The sequence below is a fragment of the Rhincodon typus genome, chromosome 23 (assembly GCF_021869965.1).
Source record: "Rhincodon typus isolate 14 chromosome 23, sRhiTyp1.1, whole genome shotgun sequence".
Taxonomy (NCBI): Eukaryota; Metazoa; Chordata; class Chondrichthyes; order Orectolobiformes; family Rhincodontidae; genus Rhincodon; species Rhincodon typus.
The window spans coordinates 17,609,251-17,635,481 of NC_063354.1; the positions used below are offsets into that span (position 1 = coordinate 17,609,251).

Sequence of the window (26,231 nt, forward strand, 5' to 3'; positions counted from 1 at the left end):
CCAGTTGCCAGCATTGTCACTGACATCTTCATCTGTTTGCTGATTGGGATGATAATGGGTGGTTTGGATTTGTCTTGATTTTGTGACCAGGACGCTTAGATGCATCAACGCCAGTGTTATAACTCTGTTGAACTTGCTTGGCAGGAGGTGCAGCTACTACCGGAAAGCAAGCCTTCAGCACTACAGCCAACATGTTGTTAGGTGTCATAGCCTTTGCTGTGTCTGCTGCATTCAGCTATTTTTGGTACCATACAGAGTGAATCAACTTGACTGAAAGCTGGCAGTTGTGAAGGAAGGAATCTCGGGTTGTGGCTGAAATGAATTATTCATTCACATTTCTTGTTGAAAGTGTTTGTGAATGCTCAGTCTTTTTGTTTTGCTGGGCTCGGCTGTTATTAGTGATGTTTATGAACCTTTCATTTCCCAACAGTTGTTTAATTATTCAATGTCATTCACAATTGGATGTTGGAGAACTGCAGAGCCATAATCAGATCTGTTGGTTTAAGGATCACTTGATTTTGCCTACAGTTGCTACTTTTGCTGTTTAGCAAGTTGTGTTGTAGCTTCACCGTGTTGGCACCTTTATATTGAAGGACCTTAAGTGATGCTCCTGGCGTGTTCTTTGACAGTCCTTATTGCTATTATCGTAATGTGTAAGGTTCAATGCTTGGATTATTTGCTGGCACTTGCAGACTACGGTGGAAAATAAATCTGCTGCTGATGGCTTCCAGTGCTTCCTGAACGTCATGATTGTGAGCTGCAAGATCTGTTTTTAAATCTGTCCAATGTACTATGGTATATACAACATGACTTGTGGTGAAGACAGACTTCGATTTGCATATTGACTGTGTAATGGGTTCTCCTGCCAGTACTGTTGTGCAAGATATATCTGGGGTAGTTTGATTAGTGATGACAAACTGCAGTAGGTTCTTCTGTCATGTTGGTTCTCTCATAACTGCCAGAGTAGGCCTGCAGAGTCCCTTCAGGACTTGCCGACTTTGTAGTGGTGCTTCCATTTGCTCTTGGTGATGGACATTGCAAGTCCCCACTTTTGAGTATATTCTGTGCCCTGATACCAACTGGGATCCAGCACAGGAGGACTGACACATCTGCTAAAAGATGTAGATCTGCAAGAAAATTCCTTGCCAATGTTTGATCAGATGCATGACTCTTTGAGCTTCACCCTCATTGTTGAGGACTCCTATAGCCACACCCCTCTGAACAAAGCACTACTCTGATGCCACTTCTAAGTCTGTCCCAATTGACAGGAAGAACCCATGATGGAGTTTGGGACATTGTCTGACAGTTGTGATTCTGAGAGTCTGATTGTATCAGGTTGCTTGCTTTTATTCTGTCTGATTAAAAAAGCTTGTTTCTTGTTATCAGAAATTGAGGGTGGGCTAGTAGCTGCACATTTCGATCAAAGCATGCATAAAATCTTAACTTTTTTACTTTGGCATCCTAATTGTAATTTAATTTGTTTTTCTTTTTAGGTTGCAAAGGAATTTGGCTGTTCTAACAATGGCTTTTCTGTATACCTTAACAGAAATAAAACTGGAGAGATCTCCCCAACGAATAAATCACTGTCTTTGCTTAAAATTAAGTACGTACAGCTATTAACCATTTTTAATAGTAATGAAAACTTTTCAACATGTTAAATTTATTTTAGGAAATGAATGGGATATATAACTAACTGCTGTCTGATTACTTTCATCATATGATGCTTTGGATTTATTGAAGTCTCGCAAATGTTGTTGAAATGACTTTATTCAACAGGGTTTCTTAAGCAAGTTTTAAACCTGAAGTTGAGTAAACTTAGTCATATATAATTTGATAGAAAATTCGCAAGACAATTGAATACAGTCTCCAAAACATAAGTAAAAATCCATTTTTGTTGTGAAAGATTTTTACTTAATTATCATAAACCAGTGGCTCTACCTAGAAAATTAACTTCTATTTAATTTATTGTGTAGTTGGAGAAAAGACTAAAACGTGTACACATTTTCTGACTTAATTTGCTCTAAAGGACGAGAAAGTACATGAGGTGAAGATGTTTGTTTTCTTTTGTTTTCTTTTCTATTCTCATTCTATCCTAATAGCAAAACTCTTGGCCATTAGAGTGTATCAAGAAATAGATCTGTGTAGACTGTGTTACTTACTCACTCACTCTTGAGCTTTTCTAACTCGTTTTTTTCCCCCAATGTTAAGCTACAGTTTTTGCATTTTGCAAGTAGAATACTTAATAAGATGTTGGCTTAGGAAGGAAAAGTAGGTCCTCGTTGCTTCAAGGAGTCTGAATTTTAGGAAGTGTTTGTTTAAAATTATATTTGTGACAAGCGATTTCAATTATTTGTACATTATATAAAATATCCCCTTCTTGCATTAGATTGGGGCATGAGTAATTAAAGTATCCCATTCATATGATGCCTTTAACATAATGAAATGATCCAAGGCATTACATGGAGGTGTAATAAAACAGAATAGCACCAAGATAAGGAAGCATTGGGACAGATAACTAAAATTTTTGCCCACAGAAAACTAGCACACAAATGCAGCAGTTGATCAGGAAAGAGAATGGAACATTGTCCTTCATTTCAAAGAGGTTGGAGTGTGAGTAGAGAAATCTTATTGCAACAGTACAAGGTGCTGGTGAGACCACATCTGGAATGAGAGCAGTTTTGGACCCTTTGTTTAAGGAAAGGTTATTTCATTGGAGGCAGTTCAGAAAAGAGTCCCTTGCTGATGCCCATTATGGAGGGATTGTCTTATGAATAAATGTTACAAGGGTTGGGACTCTGGAATTTAGGAGAATGAGAGGTGACCTCGTTGAAATATAGGATTCTTAAGATGCTTGACAGGGTAAATGCAGACATGAAGTTTCTCCTCACTGGAGCATCTAGGACCAAAGCGCACAGTCTCAGAATAAAGGGGTGCCAAATTAAGACAGATGAGGAAGAGTTCCTTCTCCTGAAGGTTGAGAGCATTTGGAACTCCATGGCACAGAGCTGTGGGTGCAGAGTTCTTGTGTATATTTAAGGCTGCAATAGATTCTTGATAGGCAGAGAATCGAGGCTTACAGGGAAAAGGCAGTACAGTAAATGTGAGGAGCAGACTCGCGGTGCTGATGGACTACTCCTGTTGCTATTTCTTATGGTCTTAACCATCTTGATCTTCTTCTTCATAAGATCAGGGTTGGGATTGATTATGTTCACTGATGATTGCACAGTGTTTAGCACCATTCACAGCTTCTCTGAGTAGTTCAGTATCGGTGTCCAAATGCAGCAAGACCCGAACAGTATTAAGCTTTGAGCTGACAAGTGTGAGCTGACAAGTGTCAACTAACATTGCCTCACATTTTGTGTGTTGCAAATGACTGTCTCCAACAAGACATAATCTAACCATTTGACTCTTGACATTCAATTACATTGCCATCACTGAGATCCCCATATCTGCATACTGGAGGTTACCAATGACCAGAAATTGAAGTGGACTGATAAATTAATGTAATTACTGTAGCTACAGAACAGGTCAGAAGCTAGGAATTCTACAACAAATTTCTCACCTCCTGAATTGCCAAAACCTATCCCCCATCTACTTGGTACAAGTCAGAGTGTGCTGGAGCGTAATCCACTTGCCTGGATGAGTGCAGACCCAACAACATTGAGGAAGCTTGACATAATCCAGGACAAAGCAACTTGCTTGGTTGGCACCACATCTACAACATTCACTCCCTCCACCACCACACAGCAGCAGTGCATTCCATTTACAGAGTGCACTCCAGAAATTCCCCAGGTAACTTAGATAGCAACTTCCAAACACATGACCACTATTATCTAGAAGGACAAGGGCAGCAGATACATGGGAACACCACAAACCCCATCTCCTGCAAATTCCCCTCCAAGCCACTTACTACCCTGACTTGAAAATATATCAGTGTCTTTTCAGAGTTGCTGGATCAAAATTCTGTAACTCTGTCTAATGATATTGTTGGTCTACCTACATGAAGCTGACTGCAGTGGTTCAAGAAGACATCACCTTTTCAAGGGCATTCCATGAATGAACAAAAAGAAGTGCACTAATTGCTGTTCTCCAGGGCCCATATAAACACGATGGGCTGAATGGCCTCCTTGGTGCTTCTAAAGTGATTCTAACCGTATCCTGTGGTAAATGTTTGAACCATTGAAGTGCTATATTTGTTCAAGCCTGAGTCCTATGCACTTGGGGAGTGGAGATGAGATCAAATGAATTTGGGAGGGCAGCAAATGAGAAAAAAACATTCATCATTTGCAGATAGTTCTAGGCAACAGACCTCTGGATGTTTCAGGTTTTAGAATCCTGGTCAGCTGTATTCTTTCTGCCCTATGTCTCATTTTGGTGATGTGTGAATACTAAAAGTTAATTAATGGCTCAGAAATGGTGAGCAGGCATTTATTATCTTATTTTTCCCCTTTAAACTGTGACCCGGGGTTTATAATGTGTTTGAAAACATGACATTTAGATAGTTAAGAGTAACTGCTCAGAGAGAACTCAGCAGAATAACTTTGAATAATAATGACAATAAGACCAAATAACTTACCTAATTGATCTTATTGCTGGATGCTGTTTATTTTTTAAAAAGCAGCTGTTTGAAGGAATGCTAAGATTCCCAAGTCTATGAAAGGTTGCTTTGGCAGCAGGAGTGCTTTAATTCAGAACATGCTTGGTTTGAATGTTTAATTGCTGTTCAATATTTTGACAGGTGTAAGCTTGGTAAATTTATCTTTAATATCTTCTGCCTTAGACATGGAGACATGCTATTCCTCTTTCCATCAAGTGATGCTGGGACTTCCACTCAAGTTATGGAGACTTCAGCTCAAGCTCCTGGAGGGTCTCGAGTTTCAACCACGTCTGCAGTGCCTGTTGTGGAGGATGAAATTGACCAGTACTTAATGAAACAGGATGGAAAGATCTACAGAAACCGGGACCAGCAACAGTAAGGCTTTCTGAACAACAACCTATGCTCATGTTAATTATGAGTGTGTTTTATGTTTTGATTGAAACATTGGTTTTGTTCAGAACACCAAGTCAAGTTGAGAGATGACCTTTTAAAGCACGATAAAACATCTGAATAACTTCTGTACTCAAAGTTTATTAACTTCCTTGAGAGATAATGCTCCCCATTATGTTATTCTCTGCTTTCACTTACCATCTATATTCAGGAACATTGATAACCTGCTCTGAGACCATTCCCATGCTTCTTAAATCATTTCTTGGGAGATTTCTGGTTTTTGGTCTCTGTGTTCCCATCACTTCATTTGGTTTAAGCCAATAAAATAGAGGCAAAATGTTTCTACATAACTCTAAGATTACAAGCCTAGTTGCATTAAACGTTATTGGCATAAATGTCTGTTGGCATGGTCATGTACCCATGAACTCAAGTGTGAACTTGAGTAAATTGCAATCTTGAAGCAAGATGAACAGACAACAAAATGTTATCTCAAAACCAGGTTTGGTACCTATTTTGGACGAAGTAGACCAGGTGCCTGTATGTGCACATTTGGGTAGGAATAATCATCAGGTCAAGCTTTAGATTGTGGAAGAAAAATGAACAATTAAAAGTAGAACTTCAAAGTTGTGAGAGAATTTCCATGGGATGAAAGGGAAATGAATTCAAAGGCTGACAGGCGAAACTATAGTTCAACAATGGATGATCTTGAAGGACAAATTTAGCTATGGGTTAGATACGTTCCAAGAAGAGCAAAAGCTAGGGGATTCGAAGCCACGATTCCTTGGATGAAAAGGTAGATAAAGAATATGACTCAATAAAACAAGATATATGTCTATTGAATTTTTCAATTGAGATCTTGGTCAACACAAGAAGAGGGGAAATATAGAGGAAAGTAAGCCTGGCAAAAAGATTGAGAGTAGGATGGCAGTGAATATAAAAGGGAACCCACAAATCTTCTCCTATTAGAGACAAAAGGGCTAATTAGATAAGTAGAGGCACAGATCAAGGTTAGAAAATTGAACGAGTACTTTATATTGATCTTTACTGAGGAAAAGGATGCTTGAAAAAATAGAAGCCGGGTAATGGATTATGTGAAACTTGATAGAATATACTGGAAAATCTGTGTAGGCTTAGTTTGGATAGGTTGACTGGTCCAGATGGCTTGCATTCTAGGTCACTAAGGGAAGTGGTCATGGAAATCTTCACAAGATGCAGAAGAGATGACGTGGATTGGAAAGTGGCAGGTGTGGCACAGTTGTGTAACTGCAGGCTATTCAATTTAGGAAAAGTTTAAGAACAATAAAGGGGAAAAAATTAGGCATTTGAAGTTTGAGTTCATTTAGGAGAGCTAATGCAGATTTGTAAAAGGCAATTCCAGTTGATTTTCAGATGAAAAACAGATGGTTGAGGAAAGTGCAATGTCTATTTTCTATATGGATTTTAAGAAAGTGTTAATTATGTTGGCTTATAGTGTAATCTAAATAATTCTCTCGATTGGGTCACTGTGAAGCGTTACCCCACTTGATCTGTCGTATTGAAAAATGTGGCTGAGTGTTAGGTCTTCACCGATGAGGTGTAAACTTGTATTTACCGTGCACAGAAAATGATAAAAATGGTTGTGCTAATATCTATTTTGTTGTCTTGTTTTGGAAAACTTTGACATAAAGGGTTGGATTGTGACAGTGCGATGGTGTATAACACAGGATAATGAATTGACAGCCCATCTTTCGTCTCCCTTGATCTCAGCAGAAATAACGAGGAAGATGCAAAACAGCTTGTTAGTTTGCCATTGTTCACTTATACACTGTCATGTAGTCAATGTCTAAGCTAAGAACTCTGCTTTCAGAATTTTATCCTTTTCAGGACTGACCCCCTTCTGGGTTTGTGTATTTATCAGGTGTCGGCATGGAGCGCTGGGTAAATGTGTTCATTGTGTACCACTGGAGGTAAGTAGGAAGTCACAGTAGTATAATTTGTTTGAAAATTAGTGTATAACTAATATGCATATACCAATAATTGAGGCAACTATGACATTCATTTTTGTACAATAGTGAGGGACATTCAGTCAATCAAGTTTGTTGAAAATCATTTTTAATTTAGCGAAATGATTGGGTAATAGATCTGATGTTGAAATGTTTCAAAGCAGTTCAACGTGCAGTAGCAATTATTAAAGTCAGACACCTGGTATAGATTTGTGTATTTTGATAATGTTGTTATGGACTAGAATGCCTTAAAATTGTCTTTTGCTGACCAATTCTTGCGTATTTAGTTCGCATTGGGTTCTCGAACAGCAGTTATAACAATGTCCACATTAAATACATATAGAATCTTGAAGAATACTCTTTTTTTAATACAGCGTGTGTTTTGTATTAGTTCCTACATTTTGTTTGAAAAAAACAAATCTATAGTACAACTCATTTCACTGCGTACATGGATTTGGATCTACTCAAGGTACACATTATCCCATAAGAATGGATGCCAGATATTTTCTTACTGTCATTTAGTTAACGGCAGAGACCTGCCCACACTTATACACACAATTTTTATGTATTCTATGACATGCTGTCAAATTTATGATAAAACACCCTAGGAGTACTTTGGTATTCGGGTTTGAGTGAAGATTTGTAGCTCGCGTGCTGGTTGTAGATATTGATGTGTTCGCCGAGCTGGGAGGTTTGATGGCATCGAACCTCCCAGCTTGGCAAAAACACCAACATCTACAGTACTGTGGTATTTGTTACTTTTATGTTATTCAGCTAACATGCAATTAGATTAATCTCTTCGTTTACAAGTCGAATGCTTGCGTTTTGTTTCCCATGGTCCTCTGTGCAGACACATGCTATCAGTTGAAAATGAAAATCAGTCACTACTTGGGGTTTTAATGCCATCATATTGGTTTTATTTTGTAATAATGGAATTTTCATGTTCAATTGATTTTGATACATGATTCAGTGAGCTCTTAATGCATTATTGGCTCCCATATTTGTAAAGTGAACTGTGATGTGACACAGTATGTTCTTCAAGGTTTTAAGTACTTTTATCAAAATTTCTTCTTATTTCTTGCGTATTTTTTAGCCTGAAGCATAGAAGTTGTTTTGTGGTACAGAACTTGAGTATTGTTGGAAAAGTCACATTTTGTGAAGCTTTTCATTTTACACTCATCAGGATAATTTGTAAGAATTACCAATGTAAAGGGTGAACAGCATTTTACAATGTGGGAAGAGAGTGCTTATTGGTTGGTGTGAATTTTGAATGATAGAGGCATTGCCATTTGGAATGAGCCAGTTCAATGATAGACACATAGAGTCTGACTCTTTGTTCCAACTCGTCCATGCCACCCAAGTTTCCCAAACTAAACTAGTCCTATTTGCCTGCGTTTGGCTCATATCCCCCTAAACCTTTCTTATTCATGTACCTGTCCAAATGTCTTTTAAATGTTGTAACTGTACCTGCCTCTACCACTTCCTCTGGCAGTTCGTTCCACATATGCACCACCCTCTGTGTGGAAAAATGTTGCCCCTCTGGTCCGTTTTAAATCTTTCTCTGCTGACCTTAAATTTATGCTCTCTTGTTTTGAACTCCCTTACCCTAGGGAAAAGACCTTTTGCTATTCACCTTTATCTATGCCTCTCATGATTTTATAAGCCTCTATGGGATCACCTCTCAACCTCGTATGCTCCAGGGGAAATAGTACCAGCCGCTTCTTATAACTCAACCTCTCCAGTCCCAGCAAGGTCCTTGTAATCTGGTCTGCACCCTTTCTAATTTAATAACATTCTTCCTATGTCAGAGCAACCAGAACTGCGCGCAGTACTCAAAAGGTGGCCTCACCAATATCCTGTAGAGCTGCAACATGACATTCCAACTTCGAAACTCAATGCTTTGACCAATGAAAGCAAGCGTGCCAAATACCTCCTTCACCACCCTGTCTACCTGTGATACCACTTTCAAGGCACTGTGTACCTCAACCCCTATCTCTCTGTTCGACAACTCTTCCCAGGACCTGACCAAACTGTCCATTGCATTCTCCATGGCAGTGCTTCAACCAATCAGCACTCTATGCTTACACAGAATAAAATGTTGTTTTCCCTGTACATTAGGACAGTCTGCAAGAAATACCAATGAATGCAAATGAAAGCTTTTTCAGTGATATTGAAGTATGATATTTCAGAGTTCCATTTGTTTTTCAATTCATCAAAAACAAATAGAAAACATCATTCTTTGTTATTCACAATAGAACGTTCATTATTTCCTGATGTGTGGGGAGGGGTTGGTGTCGTTGAGGCTGCAAAGATCATTACTTTTTAATTGCTTATCCTGTCCACATTGCAAATCATTTTGACTGAATTGTATTGAAACAAAAGGGAGATGGGGTGACATGCCCTCAAACGAGGACAATATCACAAAGAAAATAAAAGCAGAATCTGGATAGGTTTTAATATATTTTATTGTGCGAACTAAATATCGAGATAATCGAGTGGTTTTATCAGGTGAAGGGAAGGATAAAAATAATACTTCAAGAGGGAGAAAATTGTTGGTAAGTGAACAGTTAATAAAAACAAGTGTTGATACAAAAATTCATAAGCAGTGAAAATGCATCAGAGGAATAGTTAAGTGTATCATACCTCCATGAAAAGCATGAGAGAAGCTCCTAACAAGAAGAGGTGATGATTTGTGCAGGGCTGACGGGGGATAGGTGCTGCATGTCTGAAAGTAAAATAGGAAATGTTGGAAAAGTGCATAGAGGATCCAAATTGTTAAACTTGAGAGGGTGCAGAAAAAATTTGCAAGGATGTTGACAGGACTGGAGAGTTTGAGTTGTAGGGAGAGACAGAATAGGCTGGGGATTTTTTTTCCCTGGAGCATCAGAGACTGAGAGGTGACCTTGTAGAGATTTATAAAATTGAGTGGCATTGATAGGGTGAACAGCCAAGATCTTTTCTCCTAGGGTGGTGGGGGAAAAAATTAAAAAATGACCTATCGGGGCACCTTTCTTGCACAGAGTGGGACGTGTATGGAACAAGCTGCCAGAGGAAGTGGTGGAGGCAGGTACAATTATAATATTTAAAAGGTATCTGGTTGGGTATACGAATAGGAAGGGTTTAGACGGATATGGGCCAAATGCTGGCAAATGGGACTAGGTCAGATTGGGATGTCTGATCAGCGCTGACGAGTTGGAATGAAGAGTCTCGCAGCACGGAAACAGACACCATAACTTAGATACCTTGATAAAGCACATAAAATAAAGTCATAATCCCATTTCCCTAGAATTTTGGGGTTTCATAAATGGGTGAATAAATGAGCAAAACTAGATGAATACAAGAAATGTTTAGACACAAAAGCTGTTTGTAGTTTGCCTGATTATGGAAAGGATAGTAAAGCCAAAGTAAGATAATAGGAGGAGAGAGAAAATGTAATTGTAAAGCTTGGCTATTGGGACTGGTTCCGTTGGAGCAGTAAAACCAAGACAAAATTTAAGAATTTAAGCTTGTGCATCTGTGCTGTATGACTGTATGAAGGGTTTTGACACGTTAACTAGGGAAAGACTATTTCCTCTAGTTTGGGAGTTAATGATAAGAGGTCATGATTTTAATATTACTCGGACGTAAGAAGCTTTAGAGGGAGAGAATGATTGAAGTGTACGACAAAAATACAATACCGCAGCTGCTGAAAATTTGAAGTAAGCACAGAGAATGCTAGAGAAACTCAACCCGGTTGAAATATTAACTCTTTCTGTCCACAGATGCTGCTGCTGAGTGCTTCCAGCATTCTGTGTTTTTTGAGGGATCCAATGTTCTGCCTTGGGAGTGTTTGAATGATCAAGGGAACACTATATGGGGTGGCACGGTGGCATGGTGGCTCAGTGGTTAGCACTGCTGCCTCACAGCACCAGGGACCCGGGTTCAATTCCACCCTCAAGTGACTGTGCAAACTCCACACACAGTCACCCCGTGCCTGCGTAGGTTTCCTCCCACAATACAAAGATGTGCAGGCTAGGTGGATTGGCCATGCTAAATTTCCCCTAGTGTTCAGGGATGGGTCTGGAGGGGATGCTCTGACAGTCAGTGTGGACTTGTTGGGCCGATGGGCCTGTTTCCATACTGTAGGGATTCTATGATATACTATATCTTTAAGGGAAAATAAGTGAATTTTGAAGCAGCAGATTATAGAGGTTCTCTGATCTGTCCATTTTAAAAATTCTGTAGATATTAATGGCATTCTTTACTCGTTACCAAAGATTGTTGGAGAAATTAGTTTATTTATATTTGTGCTTTGGGTCAGGCAACTTTTTAAAAAGTCTAAAATTCCCAATACTGTTCAGACAGATTTCACATCATTCTGTTTAGACTAGTTCGGAATTGTTCAAATTAGGAAGATAAAACAGGAAACATTGGTTGATTTGACAAACTGTCAACAGTAACATCAGCCCAGTAAACCAAAGGTTCGCGGTGCATTTGTAAAAGGATATCCTCCCTGCATCCACCCTGCTTAGTCCTGTTAGAATTTTATAAGTCTCTGACGCACATGGACACGGACACGGACACTGAACACGATCTTAACCTAGTCACTTTCATACGTCAGACCCGCCATCCCTGGAATCAGTCTGGTAAACGTTTGCTGCACTCCCTTGAGAATGAGAGCAGTAAAAGGATAAAGCACTATTTTACTTCGTTTTGTGATATATTCCAGTTATGTGTAAAATACTTTTTATATCTGACAAAATACTGAAGAAACTCAGTAGCTTTGACAGCATCTGTGAATAGAGGAATAGAATAAACGTTTCAAGTCGAATAGCTCATCTTGTGTTCCACTGGACTCAAATGCTAATTCTATTTCTGTTTCCGAACATGCTGTCAGGCCTGCTGAATTTGTAGCGTTCTGTTACAATTTAAATTTTAAACTCAAACTCCAAAATGAATTCTGCAAGTCTGGCAGCATCTGTGGAGAGAAAACAGAATTAACCTTTTGAGTCCAATGATCCTCCTTCAGAAGGGTCCTGAAAAAGGGTCACTGGACTCAAAACATAAACTCTGTTTTCTCTCCACAGATGCTGCCAGATCTGCGGAGTTTCTCCAGCAATTTGTGTTCGTGTGTGTTTCCGATTTCCAGCATCTATAGTTCTTTGGGATAAATAAAACAATATTAATTTGTTCATTTGAGACTTTAACCGATAAAGCAATAGGAGGCAGTTTGGTATAGTAATTCAGGAAGCTTTACTTAAATTCTAAATAATACTTAACAAAGCAGGAGAACAATTTTACAGGCAAAGAATAGAAACATAGAATGTCGGAGCAGGAAGAGGCTATTAGGCCCTTCAAGCCTGCTCCACCACTCATCATGATCATGGCTGATTGTCCAACTCAATAGCCTAATCCTACTTTCTCCCGATAACCTTTGATCCCATTCGCCCAGTGTGAGATCTAGCCATCTCTTGAATACATTCAGTGTTTTGGAATCAACTACTTCCCGTGGTAATGAATTCCACAGACTCACCAGTCTTTGGTTGAAGAAATATCTCCTCATCTCCATCCAAAATGGTCCACCCTGAATCCTCAGACTGACCCCTGGTTCTGGACACATCACCATTGGGAACATCCTCCCTGCGTAGTCCTGTTAGAATTTTATAAGTCTCTGACGCACAAGGACACGGACACTGAACACGATCTTAACCTAGTCACTTTCATACGTCAGACCCGCCATCCCTGGAATCGGTCTGGTAAACGTTTGCTGCACTCCCTCGAGAGTGAGAGCAAGAGCATCCTTCCTCAGAAAAGGATGTCAAAACTGCATACAGTATTCTAAGGCCCTGTGTAACTGCAACAACACATCCCTGCTCCTGTACTCAAAACCTCTTGCAATGAAGGCCAATATACCATTTGCCTTCTTTACTACCTGCTGCACCTGCATGCTTACCTTCAGTGACTGGTGCACAAGGACACCCAGGTCCCGCTGCACACTCCCCTCTCCCAATTTGCAACCATTCATCAGTAGTAACCTGCTGCCTTGTTTTTGCTTTCCAAGTGAATAACCTCACATTTATCCAAATTATACTGCACCTGCTATTGATTTGCCCACTCACCCAACCTGTCGAGATCATGCTGAAAGATCTCTGCATCCTCAGCACAGTTCACCCTCCCACCGGACGTGGTATCATCTGCAAACATTGAGATGTTACACTTTGTTCTCTCATCCAAATCATTTAATGTCTATTGTGAATAGCTGAGCATCAATCCCTGTGGCACTCCACTAATTACTGCCTGTCAATTTGAAAAGGACACATCAGTTCCTACTCTTTGTTTTCTCTCTGCCAACCAGTTTTCTATCCATTTCAATACACTTCCCCAATCCCATGTGCTTTAATCTTGCACAATAATCTCTTATGCAGGACTTTGTGAAATGCTTTCTGAAAGTCCAAATATACCACATCGACTGGCTTTCCCTTATCAACTCTCCTTGTTACATCTTTGTACAATTCCAAGCATGATTTCCCCTTCATAAATCCATGTTGATTCTCTGGTCCTCCCACTGCTTTCTAAATGCTGTGCTATAAAAGCCCTTGATAATGGATTCGAGAATTTTCCTCACTACCGATATTAGGCTTACTGGTCTATAATTCCTGTTTTCTCTCTGACTCCCTTTTTGAATATTGTACAATTAAAAGCAAAATATCGTGGATGCTGGAAATCTGAAATGAAAACTGTAGTATTAGTAGGGAATTCATTGATTATTCTAACTCTATTACAGTTGAGCAGAATAATAATCAGTCCCTCCTATCTGCAGGGACTGCTCTACACTCTACAGAATCCTGGAAGATGACCACCAATGCATCCACTATTTCTAGAGCTTAAAAACTCTGGGATGTAGATTATCAGGCCCTGGGGATTTATCTGCCTTCAATCCTATCAATTTTCCCAGCACCTTTCTCTACTAATTTTGATCTCCCTCAATTCTTCCCTGTCACTAAATCTTGCATTCCCCAGCATTTCTGGTATTTGATTTATGTCCTCTTTTGTGAAGACACAACCAGAGTATGTGTTCACTTGCTCAGCCTTTTCTTTATCTGCTATTATACATTCCCCCATTTCTGTCTGTAGGCGACCTACATTTGCCTTCATCAATCTCTCTCTTCACATACGTACAGAAGCTCTTAGTGTCAGTTTTTATGTTCCCTGCAAGCTTACTTTCGGATTGTATTTTCCCCTTCTTAATCAATCCTTTGGCTCTTGCTTTCTGGTTCAGCTTAGGGTGTTGTGTCTACACTGTGTCTGGTCTCTTTCCACAACCACCAGGATCTTCTGCTTTCAATTGGACAGGAGGATAATTTCACTTTCTAAGTTACTGTCTGCTTATCACTGTTTCTAAGCCACAACCCACAGCATGATCAATTATATCATTACATTCTGATTTGCCTAGGTTAAGCAAGATTTATTGATAATTAGTTTAAGGGACACATGATCAATTTCTAATTGGCTGTTAAGGGTGATGGATGTTGATTGATGTGTTCCCACTGTCTCCTGACTTGTACCTTAAGTTAATAACTATCTGTGGCCTCCTTTCTTCATTAGCTTTGTTATTAGCACTTTATATGACTTTTTATTAAGATGAAAAGATAGTTTGATATTCTGTTTACTCATTTTAGAAAAGGGAGAGGTATATTGTCAGGACCCAATGGCTGATATTTTTAAGCTCATTGGCTCAATTTTCACTTAGTGTGAAATTTCCATTAAATCTGGCTCCTATCATTGACTATTTGTTCTTTCTTAAAAGCCACTTATGATTTTGCTTTTCTTTCTGTGACAGTTTTATTATCTCTTTTTGAGACAAAGATGTAGTGTAAAAAGTTGCTTATAACCTCAATTTATAAAATAATACAAAGGATTGCAAATACTAATTTAAACCAGAATACGTAAAGAGAATGAAACATTGAATTATTCTTTATGCATTCAGTCAATACATAGTCTTGAGTGTTGAATGTCTAAAAGATTTTATAATCACAAACTTAAGCACACATTGTTCCAAAGCTAACTAAGACAAAGGTCACACTTCGTAAAAGGATTAGTCATGTATAATTTCTTCAATTTAAAACAAACTCAGTTCGGAGCACAGCTGTATTCATGTTTTTTCCCTTGGTAGCTCCCTTCCGTCATCTTGATTGCTGATTAAAGGGCAAATATGCTGAGAGGATGTGTTCTTTTTCAGCCTCAAAGTTTGCATGTTCTTACCATCCTAAAATAGGAGTGAACTAAACAGGGGTACCTTGGCCTTGGCCTCTACCTTCAAACATTAGTGTATTGCCTTCAGTCTGTTTGCAATCCTGTGGTGCATTTCTTTGTCAGGCAAGGCTAAGCAGAGTCACATGGTATTAAATTACTAAAATCTACATAATGATTATTATTCTGTTCAACTGTAATCATAGTGTTGGAATAATCAATGAATATACTTTGTGAATATGACTAAACTAAATTAATTTTATCATGAAATGTTAGTTTCTCTACTAATCCTGAAGTTTTCATTTCATATTTCCAGCATCCACGATATTTTGCTTTTAATTGTGCATCTCTCTCTCACACATTTATAACAAAGCCAGTAATTAAAGTACTCTATTTCATTGCAGATCGTCCTGCTTGCGTTAAGCACACTTCAGTAGATGTCTAATGATATTTGTGAATAATGTGTTGACTTGTTGTGTTCTGCACACAAATAATAGTTCTCATTTTGGTGTTAACTACTTTATACTCATGTACCTTTTATGAACTGTGCTTTCTATTATTTAGCCTTTTGATGAGGATTACCTTAATCATTTGGACCCACCTGTTAAACACATGTCATTCCATGCATACATCCGAAAACTGACTGGTGGTGCTGATAAGTAAGTATTTTCTGGAAAAAGAATTCCTCAGATTTCCTCTTATAATTATTTTGTAAACATGGTTTTACTCTAGTCTGATTTATTTCTTATTTCCAGGTGTGTTGTTTCAAACTGCCTTAGGATAATGAAATGATGGAGTGAACTAGATGAAGTGGTCTAAATAATAGATTATGAAAACTGGAAAAGAAACCTTTCTCCAGAATATCCTGTGTGGAATATGTCCATTTAAAGTGAACAAACCCTGATTTAGTTCAGTTTGGAATTTTCCTTTAATCTGATTTGTGTTTGTTATTTGCAATTAATGGCCCATGTAAACTAATGCTAGACATTTCCATTCATACCTTTTAAAAAGTATATTCAGGTCCTTTATAATCCCATCTTGCTTTGTTTCACTTTGCTGCCTATTATGCTGTAAAGACAGCCAATCACACTGTGTGAAAGTGAAATTGCTGAAATTCAGCTCCAAAACCAATTCCTCATGGGAATACCGCAAAGTTTTTCTGCAAACAGATTCAAGATGACTACATGGTAACTGCTTAAAATAGCAGCACACTAATGGCTTGTACATTACTGTTTGATTTCGAATTGAGGCCATTTAGTCCAATTTACTATGTTTTGAGGTATTGCTAAAGTAAACACGAGGCTCACACATTGGGTTTGCATGTCATTAGTTTATTTATCACAATTATATTTCTACTGATCGGTGACTGTGAAAGATGGCCACCACAGAAATAGTGAACATTTAAATTGCATTCAAAGGTTTAAGTTTGGCAAAAATGAATGTTTAGATGCTGAGAGAGTTGTTGAGAGTTGGAGAGACTGTCAAGTCAACATGCATTCTCCATGGCAATGTCTCTCTTCATCAGAGTCTATGCCAACCAATCAGCGCACACTACTTATACAGTATAAAATCTTGTTTTCACAAGACATACAATAAAGGGCATTGTCCTGATGAGTGCAAGAGCAAAAAAAAACCACCCCTCTCCCATTTGGTTTATGGGCGTTCATGAAAAAACAGGCAAGAAACAAAAGGAGCACCCACCTTCTCACAGAATTTTTTCCAGCAGTAGAAAGCAGGTCTTAATGAGCAGTCAATATATCATGATCATTTGTAGAAAATGCAAGCATTTTGAAGGGGTCCCTTGGGTATCAGTCTGAGCTCTATGGCAGCCTTTAGTGACTTGGAGTAAGCAACTCCAAAATCTGGGAATTGCAATCCACTGTTTGGGAAGCTCATTAAAGCTGTGAATAATACAGAAGAACTTAAACCTGTTAGCTTAATGTTGTAACATATAGTCCATTTGTTCACAAATGTGTGAATTGAAATTTTGATTTTTTTTATTGCATTGAATACACAACTTGTACTTCTGTAATCCGGCAGCTTCAGAACTGGGCCATTGAATTTCAGGCCTGCAGGACCTCGTGGGAAAGTTCTAAGTACATTTAAAAACAGCTGTGCAATATTAAATGTGGCAAAACGTAGATATTTGGGGGAACAGAGGTAATCTTTTCAACTGTCAGTACAATTCCGGACCACACTGGTTTCATTGGAAAACCAAAAGGACTGTGTGGTTAGCACCAGCAGCACATGCCGTATCACTGAAATTGCAGGACCATGTACTGAATTAAGAAAGTTCAACCTCTGTCACTAATCTATCAAAAACTTGATGTATATTTGAGCATTTAACAACCAGCCCTGAGATAGAATGTCTCTGATTTTTAATTAGACTTTTATTAGAATTCCAGTTGTTTTGCAATTTAGACTTTTAAGTAATCATAATTTTAAATTTTAAGATCACAATCGTATGAATCTACTGATCTGAAATAACTTATTCATTTTTCTGTACCACCCTCCCAAAACTTGGGTGTTTGAGGTAAATTATTCTGTCTCTACAAGCCCAGCAAGCAGGAGAAACGAGATCAAATCTATTGGTGAGAGTCAAATGCTTACTAGCTAAATACATACTCTTAATATTTATTTCACAGTTTTTGCTTTGTTTCTTCAAATACTAAATGTGGCCTTTGTTCTGTGCCTCCACAAACCTGACCAATGCCTGAGCTAGAAGTCTCTCTCAAACCTGCTCCAAGTACCTTTTTTTAGAAACAAAAATATCAGGTATTCAAATCCTTAAAGCTTGATCTGTATGTAGTGAAAAGCAGTTAGGTTCTAATGGCAGCAGCAATGGATCCCCTGGTAGAATGACTCTTTCATTCCCTGCTGAAACGGATGATCTCATCCTAACCCTAGGGTTAATATGTTAATTGAGGTTGTTCATTATTCTGCTTCAATTAGTATTATGTCAGTGGTGTGCAACATTCATTAGATTTGCCCAACCTTATTGGAAAGGTGGAAGATTGAATTATGATTGCATTTCTGCTCACAGAGGCAAGTTTGTTGCTTTGGAGAATATTAGCTGCAAAATCAAATCTGGGTGTGAAGGACATCCTCCGTGGCCTGATGGAATTTGTACAAAGTGCCAACCGAGTGCCATAACTCTTAACAGACAGGCAAGTATGAATTAATTGTCATTGCATGAATTCACAAACTTCATTATGTAGAGTATGGGCTATATCAGAGAAGGGTGTAAAGTACATTTAGAAGAAAATTTAATCCATTATGTTAAAAAATTTAAGCATAGAATTGATGGTCTATTACAAGTTACCATAAAATGACGCTGAAAAATTGGCAGCTTTTTGGAACAATTCTGTCAGATTTGAAACTGAGACCAATCATTTATTATATTGTCTATCACTTTGGCCTTGACCCATTCTCTCTTTATAATCTCCTCTGACCCACCAATTCTTCAGAATCTGAGTTCCCGTAACACTAGCCTCTTGTCCATCAATGGCTATGTCTTCAGTGGCCTAGACCCCAAATTGTGGAATTGCATCCCACATCCCTCTCCGTTTCACATTTTCTTTAAGATGCTGAGTAACATCTACCTATATCCAATCCTCAAAGTTTTAGATAAAATACAGGCAAGTTTTCTAAATCTCTTTTTTTCTTCGTAAAACAGTCCCTCCTTCCCAGGGATTAACATGAGAACATAAGAACTAGGAGCAGGAGTAGGCCATTTGGCCCCTCGAGCCTGCCCCACCATTTAATAAGATCATGGCTGATCTTTGAGACTCCGCTCCACTTACCTGCCCACTCACCATAACCCTTAATTCCTTTACTGTTCAAAAATTTATCTAGCCTTGCCTTAAAAACATTCGATGAGGTAGCTTCAACTGCTTCACTGGGCAGGGAATTCCACAGATTCACAACCCTTTGGGTGAAGAAGTTCCTCCTGACCTCAGTCCTACATGTACTTCCCTTTATTTTGAGGCAATGCCCTCTAGTCCTAGTTTCACCTGCTAGCAGAAACAACCTCCCTGCCCTCACCTTATCTATTCCCTTCATAATCTTATATGTTTCTATAAGATCTCCCCTCATTCTTCTGAATTCCAATGAGTATAATTCCAGTCTGCTCAGTCCCTCCTCATAATCCAACCCTCTCAACTCTGGAATCAACCGAGTGAATCTCCTCTGCACCCGCTCCAGTGCTAGTATATCTCTTCTCAAGTAAGCAGACCAAAACTGCACACAGTACTCCAGGTGTGGCCTCACCAGGACCCTATACAGCTGCAGCATAGCCTCCCTGTTTTTAAACTCCATCCCTCGAGCAATGACAGACAAAATTCCATTTGCCTTTTTAGTCTGGTGAATTTTCATAGCACTCCCTTTGTGGCGAGTATATCTTTCCTTCGTAAGGAGATATAAGCTGTACACCTATTCTGGGTGCAGTTTCATCAAGGTTGTTGACAATTGCTGCAAGACTTCCATATTGCAGTTCCCTTGTGTTGGAGGCCAATATGCCATTGCTGCTGAATTCTCTGTTTACCTATTATCTCATTATGTGACTCTATGTCAAAGTTTGTTTATGAATGCTACTGTGAAGCACTATGGGACATTGTATAATTGCAACTACTTGTATTTATGTATAACCATTATTTTATAAAGTCTCAAGGTTCTTAATAGGAGTGTTATTGAACAAAATTTAAAATGGAGCTGCATAAGGGGATGTTAGGACAGCAGTCCAAAAGATAGGTTAAATGGATAGTTTTAACAGCATCTTAACATCTCTGCACTCTTTCCTTCTTTTAAGGGAAGAAATTGTAGAGATAGTGTCTGAGAAACTAAAAGGAGAGTTGCCAATGATGGAGTAATTAAATTGAAATTCACAAGAAGCCAAAACTGGGGAGATCTCAGGGTGAGGCCATTGTTTTTAAATCCCTCCATAGTGAGAATTCCAAAACGTAGGCATTGTCAGACCAGGAGCCAGGTTTGTGAGTGAATGGGGTTAAGTGTGTGTTAAGATACAAGTCACAGATGTTAGAGAAACTCAGCTTCATGGAGGATACAAGCTGGGAATTGTGCCAGGAGAGCATAGAACTTAAGTGTAAGGTAACAAAGGCATGAATGTGATTTTCAACAGTACACGAGCTGAATTGGGGCATTCGGGTGATGTTACTATGTTAGAGTCAGATGTTTTTGAAAAGACTTTTTCAACCCCAGATAAATCAGTTATTATTGGTCCATGGCTTGTTGCCTTGTTTTGAGTTACATTATACAGTGATCAGTGAGCCCTGGTTGTCATGGACCAAAGATTGACCACTGTATTCAGAAAGATTTTTTTCCATAGACAAGTCACTAGAAAGCTAATGAAATCTCACCTCCATCTGGCCTGCCAGTGCTTGCAATTGACCAATTCTTGTAATCAGACCTCCATTGAGACTGCTAGACAATAACAAAAGAGCCATTATTCACACATGGCTATCTTCGAGGGTTGTGAAACTGTTTAGATGGTGAAGAAGTGCACTTTTTTATTAAAATCAACCTGTTTAAAGATGTTATTACCTACCTTTGGAGCAGGTAAGACTTAAACCTGAGGCTCCTAGTTCAAAGATGGGGACACTACCACTGCACCACAAGAACTCTGAGTGGTGGAGTGGGCATGTGGTGCATATGCACCACAAATGAGTACAATTGTGTCCTCACCTCTATCCAGTTGCTCTTCAACCCCTTTATAGCCCACTGTTGCTTTACACACTGTTGCCGTGGTGAAGATGAGCTGGTAAAACCTGTCAAAACAAAACCTGGCCCCACAGATACAAGTTATTCAGCCTCTGAAGTCTGTTATTGTTCATTCAGGTTTGGGCTAGCCTGTACCATGTCTCCTTTTTTCCGTATTCCATGATATTCGTACATAAGTGAAAACTATTGATTCTTAATGAATTTCAACATCCCACGTTCTTTTTGTGGGAGTGAATTCCAAATTTTCACTATTCCTTACATGAAAGTATTCCAGTCACAGAACAGCAGAATTGTTACTATGCAGAAAGAGGCCATTTGGCCCATAGTGCTTACACTGACTCTTCATACGAGCATAAATACCTAGTGCCAACCTCCTCCTTTTTCCCCATACCCTTGCATACTATTTCTATCCAAATAATCAGCCAATGCCCTCTTGAATGCCTCAAGTGAATCTGCACCCATTACACTTCCAGGCAGTGTGCTCCATATCCTAACTGCGCATTGTGAAAATATTTTCTCTCACATCACCCTAGCTTCTTTTGCACGTCACTTTCAATCTGTCCTCTTGTTCTCGTTCCTTTTATGAGAGGGAATAGCTTTCCCCTATCTACTCTATCTACCCTGCTCATGATTTTGAAAACCTGTGTCAAATTTCCTCTCTGCCTTCTCCCAGGGAGAACTGTCTCAACTTCTCCAATCTATCCTCATAACTGAAATTTCTCATTCCTGAAATGTTCTTGTAAATTGCTTCTGCACTCTCTCTCCAAATGGGTCCACATCTTTCCTGTAATCTAGCATCCACAACATAATATTCTAGTTTAAATCTACTAAATACTTTGTGCAAATTCAAACACCTTCTGGAAATCTATGCAAACCACATCAACAGCCTTACCCTCTTCAAACTTCTTGGTTACCTGTTCCAAAAACTCCAGCAGCAATGCAATTCAATCCAATCCAGTCCAAGCAACACATTATCCTGATTTGGAACTGTATCTCTATTCCTTCACATTGCTGGATCGAAAACTTGGAACTCCTTTCCTAACAGCCCTATGGATGACTCTCACCATATGAACTGCAGTGGTCTGGGAAAGTGGCTCAGCATCACTTTCGGAAGACTAGTAAAGGATAGACAACATGTGCTGGAATTGCCAGTGATGCCAACATCCCATGAATATTAAAAAAAACTTAAATAGCCTGATGCTAATTTTAAACTTGAACCTTCCTGATTTAGAACCTCTAATCAGTGGGAATAGTTTCTGTCGCCACCCTCTTGAATCTTTTGTTCATTTTAAATATCTCCCTTGGAGCACTTCTCGTTGTTTAATGCTTGGACATTTGATTCCAAATTTATGCTGGATGTTTGCATTGAAATGCAAAATCCAAAACATTATTCTTGAAACAATTAGGATTACCAGGAGGAGCTTTGTATTGATTTTTTTTCTTTTCATTTACTCATTAATGGGGTGAGGGCATTGCTGCTAGGTAGCATTTATTGCCCATTCCTAATTGCCCAGAGTCAACCACATTGCTGTGGGTCTGGAGTCCCATGCAGGCCAGACCAGGTAAGGATGGCAGTTTGCTTCCCTAAAGGACATTAGTAAACCAGATAGGTTTTTCCAACAATCGACAATGGATTCATGGTCATCATTAGATTCTTAATTCCAGGTATTTTACTGAATTTAACTTCCACCATCTGACGTGGCGGGATTTGAAACCAGATCCCCAGGATTAATAGTCCAGCAATTATACCACTCGGACATTGCCTTTTGGAGTATGGTAATTCAAGGAATTTGAAGATTATAAATCACACGTTATGGCTGTATTTTGTGGAGCATGTTTGTGCCATTAAATATTACAAAATTCTGTATGTTGGTCTCAGTTGTATTTAGAAAATTGCTTCCAGGATCTTTTACATTGTTATTATCTTTTGGACAGAAATACAGGCATGTGGACAACATAATGTTTGAGAATCATACAATAGCAGACCGTTTCCTCAACTTCTGGCGTCAAACAGGAAACCAGCGCCTTGGGTTCCTTTATGGTCGCTACACCGAGCACACGGACATTCCTCTAGGTATTCGAGCAGAGGTTGCTGCCATCTACGAACCTCCACAGGTCAGATCTCCTTTCACAATTTATTCATGGATGTAACATAGTAAATTGCAAAAACTCTTTGTATTCTTTGTTCGTTTATATAATCAACAAAATTTTGCATTTTTACCATAATTATAGAGTGAGTTCAATGTTATTGGCAAGTACAGTGTTGGCATTTTTTCCTGAGGACCAGAATGTAAAAGCAGGGATGTACTTCTGAAGCTTTATAAAGTGCTGGTCAACCACATTTAGAGTATTGTGAGCAATTTTGGGCCCCATACCTCAGGAAGGATATATTGGCCCTGGAGTGGGTCCAGAGGAGGTTCACGAGAATGATCCCAGGAATGAAAGGCTTAACATATGAGGAACCTTTGAGGACTGTAGGTCTATACTCAGTGGAATTTAGAAGGATGAGGGGGGATCTAATTGAAACTTACGGAATATCGAACAGCCTGGATGGAGTGGATGTTGGGAAGATATATCCGTTGGCCGGAAAGACTAGTTTGGGAGGGTAGAGCCTTAGTAAAGACCCTTTAGAATGGCGATAAGGAGAAACTTCTTCAGCCAGACCGTAGCAAATCTATGGAATTCATTGCCACAGAAGACTGTGGAGGCCAGGTCATTGAGTATATATAAGACAGTGATAGGTAGATCCTTGATTATCAAGGGTTACAGGGAGAATGGATTTGAGACACGTACTAAATGGCAGAGCAGGCTTGATGGGCCGAATGGCCTAATTTCTGTTCCTAATCCTTATGGCCTTGTGTTTAAGGGCCGCAAGAGAAGAGAAATTAGCACTGCTCCCTAAAAATGAAGGGATCTGAGAGGCTACAGGAGAAATGTCATAACTTAGGTTGTTTGGCACCCAATAGAATAAATCTGCTTTACCAGGCTGAGTATGACACAGATTATTGTAGATGTTTTACACAAGTGAAGCTTATGGTACATGCTTCCTATTTACTACATTTCTTTGGAATCATACAGTACAGAACAGACTCAAGGACCTTGAAGAGAATGGAACAAATGTGGAAAAAGAAATACTTTCTATCTAAATAACTCAAATGTATGACATCTTATATATTCGATGCCAAAAACAACTACTTCATGCAAACAGAAAAATACATGGATTTTTATTATGTAGTTAAAATCACATTACTTACTTTTTATCCTCTGTATATATACTTAGCTAAGTTGAGAAGTTGGTATTGAGTACACTTCTTTCCAGTTGAACAATGAGAGCCATTTGGATCCACCAGATGGCCCTGTATTGTCTCCTCTCTGAAGAGAAGAATTCTATTTTGTGTGATTTGAGTTGAGTACTCTTAAACAATGAAAATATTGTCAAATAAATGAGCAATATAAATTAATATTATATACATTGCAATGCCAGTTTGAATGTGTCAAATTCATTCTGATTAAAATGCATGTCTTTTTGGAAATGTTGTGACGTTGTTGCATTTTGTATTGAATTTCTTGAATATTTTATTAATTTGTCAATGTACACATTTCATGCTACTTCTAACTAGACATTGTGGAAGGGGTTTTTATTTTATAATTCATTAATGATATGTGGGCATTGCTAGCTGGTCAGAATTTTTTGCACTTCAAAGAACCGAGTGTCTGGATAGACCAGTTCAATGGCAATAAAAAGTACACCAGTGTGTTGTGAATTTGCAGGAGTGCACAGACCAGACCGGATATGGTAACAGTTTTCCTCCCTGGAGGACATTGGTGTAGCAGATGGATTTTTAGTGACAATCTGGTAGTTTCATGGCCATCATTACTGAAACCATCTTTTTATTACAAATGTATTTAAATAACTAAATTAAATTCTCTCTGAATCCTTAACAAGCCTCTGAATGACTAGTCCAGTCATGTAAGCCCTATGATACCAAACATGATTGTTATTATCCCATTGTGATCTAAACAATGCATCATAAGTGAACACTTCTCCATCCGCTGACCGTGGATTCTGTCCTTGAAGTTAGAACAAAGACACACATTTCTTGTTGCATGTGCATTCAGGAGGTGCTTACTAGTCCAAAGATTGTGATGGCAACATCAACGCTACATTTGGCAACCTAACTGGAACTCCACAGCAGCCTAATGTGGCACAAGTAAATCATGTATCTTTGAACAAGCACACTGTCAAATGCCAACAAGCAAGGTGGGATTCATAAGAACATAAGAACTAGGAGCAGGAGTAGACCGTCTGGCCCTTCGAGCCTGCTCCGCCATTCAATAAGATCATGGCTGATCCTTTCGTGCACTCAGATCCACTTACCCGCGTTCTCACCGTATCCCTTAATTCCTTTATTGTCCAAAAAAAATCTACCTTTTTTTTTAAAAGCATTTACTGAAGTAGCATCAACTACTTCACTGGGCAAGGAATTCCATAGATTAACAACCCTCTGGGTGAAGAAATTCCTTCTCAGTTCAGTCCTAAATCTGCTCCCTCTAATCTTGAGGCTATGCCCTCTTGTCCTAGCTTCACCTGCCAGTGGAAACATCCTCTCTACTTCTATCTTATCTATTCCCTTCATAATTTTATATGTTTCTATAAGATCCCCCCCTCAATCTTCTGAATTCCAATGAATATAATCCCAATCTACTCAGTCTCTCCTCATAAGCCAAGCCCCCTCAACTCCGGAATCAATCTAGTGAACCTCCTTTGCACCCCCTCCAGTGCCAATACATCCCTTCTCAAGTAAGGAGACCAAAACTGCACACAGTACTCCAGGTGTGGCCTCACCAGCACCTTGTACAGCTGCAACATAACCTCTCTGCTTTTTATTTCAATCCCTTTAGCAATGAAGGGCAAAATTCCATTTGCCTTCCTAATTACTTGTTGTACCTGCAGACCTACCTTCTATGATTCATGCACAAGGACACCCAGGTCCCTCTGCATAGCAGCATGCTGCAACTTTTTACCATTCAAGTAATAATCCTTTTTACTATTACTCCTACCAAAATGTATGACTTCACATTTATTTACATTGTATTCCATCTGCCAGACCTTTGCCCACTCACTCAATGTATCTATGTTCCTCTGTAAAGTTTCACAGTCCTCTGCACACTTTGCTTTGCCACTCATCTTAGTGTCATCTGCAAACTTTGACACCCTACACGTGGTCCCCAACTCCAAATCATCTATATAAATTGTAAATAATTGCGGTCCCAACACCGATCCCTGAGGCACACCA

General features: G+C 39.0%; 1 protein-coding gene across 2 annotated transcripts in view; it reads left to right on the top strand.

The window, feature by feature from the left end:
* nploc4 (NPL4 homolog, ubiquitin recognition factor) overlaps nucleotides 1-26,231 on the top strand; it is a 72,280-nt gene that overhangs the window by 13,635 nt on the left and 32,414 nt on the right. Inside the window, exons 3-8 of one of the 2 annotated variants that reach the window (XM_048610670.1) lie at nucleotides 1,494-1,603; nucleotides 4,781-4,972; nucleotides 6,885-6,933; nucleotides 15,763-15,857; nucleotides 18,242-18,365; nucleotides 22,870-23,049. In XM_048610670.1, coding sequence (XP_048466627.1) covers nucleotides 1,494-1,603; nucleotides 4,781-4,972; nucleotides 6,885-6,933; nucleotides 15,763-15,857; nucleotides 18,242-18,365; nucleotides 22,870-23,049 — 750 coding nt within the window. The remainder of the gene's footprint in view (nucleotides 1-1,493; nucleotides 1,604-4,780; nucleotides 4,973-6,884; nucleotides 6,934-15,762; nucleotides 15,858-18,241; nucleotides 18,366-22,869; nucleotides 23,050-26,231) is intronic. The other variant, XM_048610671.1, reaches the window with a different exon arrangement.